This window comes from Frieseomelitta varia, unplaced genomic scaffold, assembly GCF_011392965.1.
Source record: "Frieseomelitta varia isolate USP_RPSP 00005682 unplaced genomic scaffold, Fvar_1.2 scaffold_731, whole genome shotgun sequence".
In the NCBI taxonomy this organism is placed as follows: domain Eukaryota; kingdom Metazoa; phylum Arthropoda; class Insecta; order Hymenoptera; family Apidae; genus Frieseomelitta; species Frieseomelitta varia.
In genome coordinates, this window is record NW_025110514.1 from 97,619 (window position 1) to 109,452 (window position 11,834).

An 11,834-nucleotide genomic window follows, 5' to 3' on the forward strand; every position below is an offset into this window, starting at 1 on the left:
TAAAACATCTGTTTTATTGCTAAAATTCAAATTTGCATTAACACTAAAGAAATAAATTGAATATCACTGAACCAAAACACTAATACTTTCTTTTACTATTTAAGACAAATTTTCCTCTATTTCTTTTAGTTGTCGTATCAACCCTGGACTTGCTAAATCAAGAGGAGTTTTCTTTTGTTTATTCATTAACGTCGTACTAGCACCATTTTCTACTAATAGCTTAGCTTCATCGACACGATTTTCCTCACATGCCAAATGTAATGCACTATTGCCATCAGCATCTTTACTGTCTGAAAAGAAGAGTTTTTTTTTTAGATAAAATATACACATTATGAAAAAATTAATATTTATAACTTATGTAAATTATTATTCAAGATTAACAAAAATAAATTTAGCTAAATTTATTTAAAAACAATAGGAAGTTCAAAATTTAAATTACATTAATTGAAAAAAAAACTAGCATAATAATCTTAATTAAACTAACATAATTGAAATATTGATTTTGACTTTTAAGTAGAAATAATTATTTGAAATTTAATAGAAAATTGGAAATTTACATATAATAATTTGTGGATTAAAGAAGGATTTAAGTTTAAATATCTACCAATATCTAAATTTTGTCCGTGTTCTATCAGAAGGTTCACAATAGCAATATTGCCTTTAGATGCGGCTCTATGCAGTGGCGTAGCACCACGATTGTCAGTAACATTAACATTGGCATCTTTTTCTAATAATGCAGCACAAATGGATTTCCAATTTTTTGATGCCGCGTATTGCAATGCTGAATGACCCTCTTGTGTTTTGGCATTGACATTTGCATCTTCAGTTAGTAAAGTATTAACAACTTTTTCACGACCAGCTGACGCTGCTAAAATTAATGGTGTCATATTCGTCTAAACATCAAAATTAAAATATTTAATTAATTTAATTAATATATGTTATTTAAATATTTAATTAATTTAATTAATATGTTATTATATTAATAAATATAATAATAACAAAAAGAGATATTAACATAAAATTATAATAACTCAAGTTAACTCAATTTGTAGTATAAAATATAAATTTGTTTAATCTTTCTTTAATATTTTTTATATTTAATAAAATTGAAAAGTTACAATTGATGCAATTAGAAAGAAGGTAATTTTTTGCATAACTGAAAATATAAAATAAAATTCTTTCATTCTTTTATATAGGATATCATTTTTTAAAATGTGTCAAATTTAAAAAATTATTATTCTTAATATATTGATATTTGCAAGATATTATTTTATTATTATTAAGATATTATTTTAATTTCAAGATATTATTTTGATTATTTTTACATATAAAATAAGTATTAATATTTACTTCTTACATGTATATTAATTTTCATATAATAATTTTAAGAAATGCCCAAATAATTAATGAATTTAAAATATATATTTCTTGTATCCAATATTAGAAATGCAAGAAATCTTACGAATAACACAAAGAAATAATATCGTTTATTCACCATAAGTAGATTATCGAAAGTTTAATAAGTAAAATTTACTTTAGAACATAATAACATAATAACATAATTCGATAGAGAGAACAAACAACGTTTTTTACAATTCCACTTAAAAAACAAGATTTTACGATTTCGACTTTATAAGTAAATTTAATGACTCAAATCATCAAAGAATTACTATGTAAATAAACTAAAATAATTTTAAAATAACGTATAATATATAATAATATATTTGTTAATTTTTGTTAGTTTTTGATTTTTAGAATATAATATATATCATAGGAGAATCACAATCTGAATTGCTTTCGCGTGGAAAAATAAAATAATTTAATGTATCATAAATTACAAATTACAGTGTTTCAAATTTCTTTAAAATTAAAAAAAATGAAGATAATTATAAATGCAAAATGAGAATACAAATTTTATTGTTTATTCATAAAAATTAAATAAATAACTTTATTGCTGTTTATAAAAATTAATTCAAAATAATTAAAATTTTATTTCATATAGAAAAATATCTTTTTTTAAATCGTTTTTAATTAATTTTTATATTTATGTATTTTATGAATAACAACATTGATTTTATATATCAAATTATTATATATACCAAAATAACATATTAAAAGATGACATATTGAATAAAATTCAAAATAATATTCTAATTCGCTTAAATTTTCTCATGACATAGAATTAAATAATTTTAGAATCTTCTTTCACATAGTAATTAAAGTGCTGCTGCAAAGAGATTTTTTCATTCCACTTTTCGATAGTTTTAATAAAAAGCAATTAAAAATCTGATACTGTTTCAAAGTTGCTATAAATTTATAGTCAAATAACATTCATGTTGATAAATTTTTATCAACTAACTTCTTTTATATCAACTGAAAGATCATGTTTTTTTAATGAAATAATGTATATAACAAAAAATATGTAGCTACTTCCTTGCTGCAACCCTCTAATTTTGTAAAATCTCTACATGAATAGAAAAATTGCTTTATAAATGTCGAGATATAGTTAGAAATGATAAATATTTAAAATAAATGTTGGTAATATTGAATAGAACTAGTAACTAATGAAAAAAACATTTTATAATTTACTATAGATATGATAAACTATTTATTAATGTTTTATTTTACTTACGTCGTCAGTAGGATCTACTGGTACATCAAGAGATAATAAAAATCTTACTAAATCATCATGTCCTCCAAGTGCTGCCCAATGTAATAACATTCGACCATTCTGAGGAGATAAATTTGACTAATGACATAACCTTAAAAAATATATTATATAAATAATTATACACTTACACCATCTTTGGCTGTTTTTAATTTTTCATTTTCTCTCAGTAAATTTTTAACATCTGTAATTTTACCACGATAAGCCATATCATATATCGAATGTTCGGACATATTTACTGCTGTGTATTTAACTAGATATAGCAAATGATGATGTTTATATTTGAAGTTTGAAGCATTCGCAAGTTCTTCGAATCTCGAATGTTAATTTCAAATCTAAAAGTATAAATAAGGGTATATAATTGTAATTAGGAATCATTTTTCTATTAATAATATACTCATTGAAATAACGTAAAAACTATTAATTCATAATTTCAATATATTTAGAATTATAAATTTATTAGTTGGAGATCTGTCTTTTCTTTTAAATTTTATCTTTAGTCAAAAAATCAGTCTTTTATATCTCCATAGTGTTTCATTTTTAAATTATTACAAAACTAAAAGGTAGTATATATTTGTAACAGTAACCAAATAAACAGTAAACTGTATGAATGTATACTTTATTTACAAATAAATTTTTTATCTGAACAAATCTACTAAAAACTTTGTTAATGCATATTTTACATATTTCTTACATATGTATATTAAATAAGTTAGAAAGAAAAAGGAATAAATAAGTAAAGTAAATATTGTAATATACTTATAAAATAAAATTATTCTCCTAACATTAAATTTTATTTTATTGTCATTTCATCATATTCAATGCATATTTCATTTCATGAAATTTTATGCATTAATATTGTTATGCTAGCGTATGAACTTGGCTTTATATGTAATATCGATGCGTATATTAAGAGCAAAATTCGAAATCATCTGTAGTATATGTAAATGCGAAAGAGATCCATGCAGCATTTTAAAAAGAAATGCGGATAAAATAAATAATAAGAAATACCAATAGAAAACTTCGAATTTAATTGTTATATATTGTAATAAATTAAAAGTTTCAGTTGAATTACATATGATTTTTAAAGATCTATTTCTGAAAATAAGACTTAATTATACATAATTCTAATTTTAAAAGTAAAAATATTATAAATTGCACTAAGAGTAATAACAATGTGAAAATTCTTCATTGATGATCATTTTAACATTGAACCACGCAGATCTAGGAGAAAGATTTCCAATTCAAGAAGAATTGACTTTTTTGTATTTTAGAATATTAATATCTAGAGCAAGTTATAATAACATAATAATATATAATATAACATAATGTAATTTTCTTATATTTCAATAATTGATTTCAATTGTTCGCGGGCTTCATCGAATAAAGTGACTCAATTTCATAGGTACCAACTACTAATCCATGTGAAATAATCCTAAAAATAATTGCTAAAATAAGTGCATTGATATTGTATTATTTTAATACAAATAAGATAAAACAAAGTTGAAAATATTTGTAATCTTTATTTTAATATTTGTATATTTTAAATATCATTGCTGAATTGCTAAAACTGTTGTTTTAAAAGATCATAAAACATAAACAAAGTTAAGACTGTTCTAAAAAAAATTTATGCAACAGTTTGTATATGTTTAAAATATTCCGCTAATTCTTTGATATGGCAAAACATCATCCTGATTTAATTTTTTGCAGAAAACAACCAGGAGTTGGTAAGATTTATATTAAATTACAATTTAGACAATTTTAGGTTAGAATCATGTATTATTGATTAATTTATTATTTGTTTGAAGAATACTAATTTTTTATGAAATTCGTGCTCAGCAAAAAAATAGAATTATTTTATTATTATTCTTAGTTTTAGTAAATATTTAATTATTTTGAATTTTGTATTTAATTCAAATATACTATTGTCATTTAAAGTACATATACTCCGAGACAAAAACATAACACACTCTATATTTTCTTATATTACGTACCGTGAAATAGAGAGAATACGTAGATTATTACATTAATATTTTTTGTGGTGAATGTGTAGTACACTGAATGTCATCACTGAGATGTAATTTCGCAAAGAGATACAAAAGAAAATGTAAATATTGTGCAGTCATGAGAAAAAGATAGCACAAGTCGAATATTTACGCTCCTTAGTCGTACAGAAATTGTCGAAAGCGTAACATTCGTGTAAAATACAGTCAGTTATGTGCATATTAACATAATAAATAAATTTACAAAATGGGTCGCAGGAAAATGTTAAATTTAGTTGAAATACAAATATTGAAATTAAGTAAAGAACATTATTCTGTGAAAGAAATAGCCAACATTGAAGTCATAAAGTGATAATGAATTTAATAAAGGATTCCAATAATCATAGAAAATCAAGAAAAAGTTGTGGACAACTACAGTATCTAACAGCTCTGGATAAACGTGCTATTATACGTGTAGCGTCAAATTCAAGATTGCGAGACAAATTACAGAAAAATCTGGATATGTCAAATGTTTGGAATGTTCGATGTCTTTTAAAGAATTAAAAATGCAAGGATTAAAAATGCAACGAAAACCTTGGTTAAAGCAAAAGCATAAGTTGTACCGTTTGTAATTTGCAGAGAAACTTGTTAATTCAGTTCAGACAGACTTGATTATGTCTTAATTTATGAAAGAAGCAGCAACTGATTGTGAGTTATCAATCTATAAAAATCGGTGGTATAATGATTTGAGGAGGTATTAGTTATTATGGTAATGGGAATAAAATTTATTACAGAGAAATTAAATAGTAGAAAGTATGTTGAAATGATTGACGAACAAAGTAACATGTAACACAAACTGCTGGAAATAAGTACATTTTGCAACATGATAATGCCATCCTGTACACCGTGATAGCAGTAAAACAAAAAAATTTACTTTACAAAAAAATTTTAAATAGCCAGTCAAGTTTCCAAACTTAAATATTATAGAAAATTGTTGAGGGAATTTGACGAGGGTCATATACCAGACTGGAAGACAATTTGTAAATATTAATGAATTAAAAGTATGAAGGAATGGAAAAAATTAAACCAAAAAATCATTAAGAAACTATAAACTAAACTATAAACTAAATCTTTGCCTCAAAGAATGGCTGCCTTTATTAAATGCAAAAGAGATCATAAGTATTACTAAGTATTAAACAATTGTCAAATTCGTTTCTTTTGTTTCTATCCATTGTTCTTGTGCTATCAGTTTGTCATATTTCTATTTCTTTTTTAATAACACAAAATGTATTGCGAAAAGTTTAATGCATGTTGATAAAAGCACTACAGAAGAATGCATATAACAAAAAAAATGTTATATCTTTTAATTTTATATCATTTGTTTCATCAATAAACAGAAGTCTAATAATTTTTAGAATGTGCTATTTTTTGTCTCGGAATGTATAGTGGTATTGCATAAACAAATAGTGAGCTTCCTTAATAAATAATTAGATTTGTTATTTGAATCTTCATTGGTAATTATAAAACAATTATACAACAATAATTTTTTAAAATATATATGTATTCATATTTTAATTTTAGTTTGTATATAATTAATTCAATTTATGCAATAATTTATATAATGAACACAAAATTATAAACATACTTATAATTTTGTATATGAAATACATACATACATACATATATATATATATATATATATATATATATATATATATATATATATATATATATAATATAAAGTGCAAGTATTGAAGTAAATAAGATTTTTCATTTTCAGCAATAGGAAGATTATGTGAAAAATGTGATGGTAAATGTGTAATTTGTGATTCCTATGTAAGGCCTTGTACTCTGGTTAGAATTTGTGATGAATGCAATTATGGATCTTACCAGGGTCGATGTGTTATTTGTGGAGGACCTGGTGTATCTGATGCTTATTACTGCAAGGAATGCACGATTCAGGAGAAAGATGTGAGTTATTAAAAAAATAATTTAACATTTGTTGTAATATGTAAGATATTTCTAATCTACGAAAACAATTGGAAAAATATCTACATGATATAATAAATAAAAAAAAAAGAATGAAATTTTTTCTTTCAAGATTTTGTTTTTAAGAAAATCTCAACTGAATAAGAGTGAATAATAAATAAAAGATTATTCTATATATGAAAATAAATAAAAAAGTGTAGAATAAAATTTTTTTATGAGAAGTTTTGTTTCTCAGAGAATTAAATTTGAAAATTTATCAGGTACACACTTATCACGTCAATTTTTAAGTAAGCATGTTTAAATTCTATTTATCTGATGAGATATTGAACGAAAAAAATTTTAATATTTTTCATCTTATTTTTTTATGTAAAGTCATTCTCTTCTTCAGATAACGAACACATGTTATGAAATTATGAAATTTTTTATTTTCATCATTTTATTAAATGATTAGATTAATGACTACTGTTTCATCTTTATTATTTTATATTTTATGTTATTTTTTGAAGCAGATTTAAAATATTATTTGATTATTCATAAATTCCTTGTAAAAAAATGCTAAGAAGTAAAAGATTTATAAGAAAATAAGATCAAAAGATTTAAAGATTAATTGATTAATTGAAGATTATTAAATGAATGTTTCTTAATCTATTAAACCTATCAATATTATGTTAATGTAACATTTAATTTTGTACAATCAGTTTGTATTACTAAATTCACAAGCTATTTCAAAATTTTGGTCAATGTATTTTCATCATTTCATTTATATATTTCATTTCATGAAATTTATAATATCGTAATAAATTATTGGTCTTTTGATTAGTGTATTTACTTGCAAATTTTTTATGTAATATTATATTTGTATGTAATGGAAACTATTATATTATATATGCAATAGAAACAATACTAGAAAATGAAGAAAATTTGAAAATAATTATATTAGTTTGGTATATTAGCTATGGTCTGGAAAACATTTTATGATTAATAAAAACCATTTTAATTAAATATCTATAAATATTTCTTTGATCTTGAAGATCTTTGTTACATAGTAACAAATTGCAGTTTATAATAATGATAATTTTGAATACCAAAAATGTAAATCTGCCTCCTTTTTAAATAATTCATTCTTTAAAATTAATCACTACGTAGGTATGTTTCTCATATTCTAAAATAATACATATATAACATACATATATTTACAATGTTTAAAAATGAAAGTGTAAGGCCTATTGCAGAATATTATCCAGAATTCTTTATATAATTATAACTTATATAATTTTATGTATAATACAATATATAATACAATATCAAATTAAGATTTTAAATTTGGTTTATTGCAGAGAGATGGTTGTCCAAAGATCGTAAATCTTGGAAGTTCGAAAACTGATCTATTTTACGAAAGGAAAAAATATGGATTCAAGAGAAGATAAGAATTGTTAATAAAAAATTGTAACATGTATAAAATATTTCTAGTATTATATGTTCTAAATAAATTGCGTTTTTTGTAATAATTTTTTCTTTATGATATTTAAAAATATATTTTCATATTCATAATTTTATGAATTGGATACATGAATTTTTATTATGTAAAAAAATTAAATGTGGATAAAATAAATAAAAATCGTGCGTAGATGATGCATTTTTTATATAAAATAACATTATTATTTATATTTATATAATATTTATATAATATATGTATGTAATATTATATAATATAATATAACATTATATTTTTTAAAATGTACGCTAACAATTTTTGTTAATTTTGATGTTTAATCTTTTATTTAATTTAATTCATAATTTAATACATAAAATATTAGATTTGTAATAAAATTGCCACTCCACCAAGAATCCACTTACTAGACTTTTCCTTAGTTCTCAAATTGAACGTCCATACGTAAGTAGGCCCTCGTGATCGTGTTTTGTATACAGGACATTCATACATATTTTTTAAATCTTGTTTGTCCTGTGTAATCGCTCTAATATATATTACTGGTAATAATGGAAACAATTCTTTAAATCGAGAGTCCATAATACATCCTGCTTGCATATCCCATCGTGCACCTTCCATGTATAATCCGTTTATATATGCGCCTTCTCTTGGCGCTGATCTGTGAAGTTATAATAAAAAATTTATTATACGTTTTGAACAATATTTGTTTAATGCTTAAAATTCTTTTATAATATAAAAGAATTTTAAAAAAGTATTTGAATACAAAAGAATTATTAGAAATATTCAGATGCTAAAGAATTTCGTCAATGATGGTTTATTGAATATATATACTTGAAATAAAATATTAAAAGTATTTAAAAATATATACATATATTAAAAAAATATATCCAATATTTAAAATATGAAGAAAAGAAAAATATAAATAAAAGTATATTGAAAGGAAAAACAGAATAACATTTTTAATAATTACGTGATTTCTTCTTTGTATTTTCTCAATACTTCGCAATATAAACACATTTTGTCCAGTGGCCATTCATTTTTGCGTGCAGTTTGTTGCATAATTGCAGTTAGAAATGATTGAGGATTGAAGAAACCACCTAGCCATACCGATGGTGGTAACTGTAAATTTTTATTAAAATAGGTTAATTGCTATAATTACGAATTGACGAATTTTTTACAGTTTAACATTAATTGATAAATTTAAAAAATTATGTGCTTCATATGTAAATAATAATGACTTGTTAATATCGTCGGGAAAAGACCTAAATATTAACTTTGTCATTTTTGTTACTCTACAAATATAATTCATTTTCCAAACTGTAATTGATAAAACAAATTTATATTAAACATAGATGCACGAAAAAATTGAGAATGGATTTTTATTTTTTCTCAATGAAAATAGATTTGTCAGATGTTTTCAATTGACATGAATTTATAAAGAAATTTTGCAAGGAAAACATTTTATTGAGTAATATAAACATAAACACAAACATAATGGAAAACAATTATATTTTATGTTTTAGAAATTCCTTCTTAGATGAATTTTAAAATTAATTTTATTGATGATTTAACTGATTAATTTTTTTTTCATTTAATTTCTTTATGAATGAATGAATGAATTTTTCTTTATGATACTTTATGAATTAATTAAAATATTTAAAGTCATTTTAATTGAGCAATCTTTTACAATATTTTCAATCGAGAAAGAATAAAAATAGTTAAAATTTCTTATATTTATATATTTATATAACTTGAATTGAACTCCAAGTCTTAAAATTTGCCATAAATTTAAACATTTCGATATTAACAGGACATTACTTTATATGATAAATAAAACTTTACATTGAAATCGGAAGTCCAATTAGATAATTCAGTTATTCGATTCAACAAATCCGCAAACCAACTGTTTAATCCTAATTCCGAAGGATAAGCTCTTTTTGTCCAAGATATTGGAACAATATCCATCAGTATACAATTTTCTAACTCTTCCATCTCAGCATTGATAGTTAATTCTCCCTTTCAAGAAAGTAATTAATTATCAATTAATTTACTTTTTTAAATTTTATTATTTAACTTATATGAATAATATTAACGATCTTTATTTTTTAAAATTAGTATCTAAAATTAAAAAATTGGAAAATAAGAATTAATTTATTTGTTGTTCTGATATACATTTGTCAGAACGTTTCAATCATTTAACTCCATTGCAATGAATTCTCAGAATATAAAAAATGTTTAGCACACGAAGAAGTTCATCGCAAGCAGTCTATACAATAGTAACTAATGCAAATATATTTTACTAATTGGAATTATGTTTATCAAAAAATGATCAGTTATTGTGAATAAACGATTAAATATACCACGACACTGCACAAAATATGTAATATTTTATACATATATTTAATATACTTCTAATATAGTTCATTTTTATACGTATATTTATATTTATATCTTTCTAAAATCATTTAAAAACGTATATTTATATTTATCTCTTTTAGATCATTTAAAAACGTACAATTTAATTCAAATAAAATAATTTATGAGAATAATGTTTTTCTCGTTTTGGTATTTCAAAATTCAATCTCAAGATCGTAGTATTATAGCAAGTTGAATTCATCTTGATATCAATTACAACATTAAACAATAAAAAATGTTTAAAAACAGTTTGAAAGAAACGTATTTTAGATACTTTAAATATAGCATATTGTAATTGATTGAAAACTGATGGACTTTCGCGTAAACAATTTTTTTTTCGCGTTAAATTATTGGAAATGCTTGAAAAATCATGACAATTATATACCATGTGCATGTGTATGTGTACGTATAAAAGTATACAGCAAAAAATGTAAAAATATATTAAAATTTGTCATTACTGTCAAGCCTAATTCCAATTCTTGTAAAGATCTTCGAAGTTCTTCACACAATAGATTCATTCGTTCACATTCTTGTAAAGCAACTGTCACAAATGGTGTACGATCTTCCACCTAAAATATTGAACAAAATCCCATTAAATATTATTTTTTTACAATACGGGAGATTCAATTTTCTATATGTGTGTAATTTCAACTTTTTGTCTACATATTTTTTATATTAAATATTGCTACAATACAATGCAATAAAAATTAATAACAAATATAATAAATTTATTATTAATTTTATTATTATTTAATTATTAAATTTATTATAATTTATTACAACATTCGAAATATGTACTGCAAGCTATGAAAAAGAAAAACAGAAATATATTTATTATAACTCGAACTTCCTGGGTTTTTTTTAAATTTCATGTCAATGATAGTGTTCGAAAAAAGCAGTCAAAAAGCTTGCAAGATATTGAATACTCATTATGCTATTAAATTTTTTCACAACTCTAAAGACATTCGAGATTTTAAAGAGTTGAAATTTATTAAAACTTTCAAGAGTTTTAAACTTCGAATCATGTTCAGATATACAATACAAATGATTCAAACTATCTCAAATCACTATCTGTAGGAAAAACTTGAGATCGTTATTCTTCAATCTTGAAGGGAAATATAAGTTGAGCAAGTTCTTTTGTTACCTGCAAATTATATATTCTATTCTATTCTCTTTTTTTTTTTTTAAATGGGGGTTTAGCGTCGCATCGACTACGATGTCTTCAGCGACGTGTCAAAATTAACTCTTTATAACTGGTCTAGTAGTTGGGTCTCCTTTAGGTAGTTGATAACGTTTTTTTGTTGTTTCTGGCAGGTTAGAGCGGTGTTTT

The 11,834-nt window shown here is 22.8% G+C and overlaps 3 protein-coding genes across 4 annotated transcripts in view; 1 reads left to right on the forward strand and 2 right to left on the reverse strand.

The window, feature by feature from the left end:
- Window positions 1-3,003, reverse strand: LOC122535522 (26S proteasome non-ATPase regulatory subunit 10-like). Its single transcript, XM_043667127.1, has 4 exons — window positions 2,800-3,003; window positions 2,633-2,731; window positions 605-893; window positions 1-290 (listed from the first exon to the last, which is right to left on the reverse strand). Exons 1-4 carry the CDS (start codon window positions 2,899-2,901, stop codon window positions 100-102), a joined length of 681 nt encoding a protein of 226 aa, XP_043523062.1. The 5' UTR covers window positions 2,902-3,003; the 3' UTR covers window positions 1-99.
- Window positions 3,004-4,126: 1,123 nt separating this feature from the next.
- Window positions 4,127-8,147, forward strand: LOC122535523 (PHD finger-like domain-containing protein 5A). 2 transcript variants are annotated; one of them, XM_043667128.1, is made up of 3 exons: window positions 4,127-4,395; window positions 6,431-6,621; window positions 7,977-8,147. In XM_043667128.1, exons 1-3 carry the CDS (start codon window positions 4,344-4,346, stop codon window positions 8,064-8,066), a joined length of 333 nt encoding a protein of 110 aa, XP_043523063.1. In that variant the 5' UTR covers window positions 4,127-4,343; the 3' UTR covers window positions 8,067-8,147. The 2 variants fall into 2 exon arrangements, with proteins under 2 accessions (XP_043523063.1, XP_043523064.1); XM_043667129.1 differs by lacking the exon at window positions 4,127-4,395 and adding an exon at window positions 4,715-4,775.
- Window positions 8,148-8,452: 305 nt separating this feature from the next.
- The window catches only part of LOC122535516 (dynein beta chain, ciliary-like), a 93,545-nt gene continuing 90,163 nt past the window's right edge, over window positions 8,453-11,834 (reverse strand). The window contains exons 54-57 of the mRNA XM_043667113.1: window positions 10,963-11,073; window positions 9,932-10,105; window positions 9,060-9,208; window positions 8,453-8,747 (exon numbers count right to left, since the gene is read on the reverse strand). Of these exons, the coding sequence (XP_043523048.1) occupies window positions 8,453-8,747; window positions 9,060-9,208; window positions 9,932-10,105; window positions 10,963-11,073 (729 nt within the window). The remainder of the gene's footprint in view (window positions 8,748-9,059; window positions 9,209-9,931; window positions 10,106-10,962; window positions 11,074-11,834) is intronic.

Bases quoted from the DNA above. Each gene is read 5' to 3' on its own strand.
- LOC122535522 (XM_043667127.1), bottom strand. From the start codon at position 2,901: ATGTCCGAACATTCGATATATGATATGGCTTATCGTGGTAAAATTACA. The intron at 2,732-2,799 runs GTAAGTGTATAA...TTATCTCCTCAG, and splicing joins TAAAAACAGCCAAAGATGGT to AATGGTCGAATGTTATTACA. The intron at 291-604 runs GTAGATATTTAA...TCTTCTTTTCAG, and splicing joins CGGACAAAATTTAGATATTG to ACAGTAAAGATGCTGATGGC.
- LOC122535523 (XM_043667128.1), top strand. From the start codon at position 4,344: ATGGCAAAACATCATCCTGATTTAATTTTTTGCAGAAAACAACCAGGA. The intron at 4,396-6,430 runs GTAAGATTTATA...TTTCATTTTCAG, and splicing joins CAGAAAACAACCAGGAGTTG to CAATAGGAAGATTATGTGAA. The intron at 6,622-7,976 runs GTGAGTTATTAA...GGTTTATTGCAG, and splicing joins GCACGATTCAGGAGAAAGAT to AGAGATGGTTGTCCAAAGAT.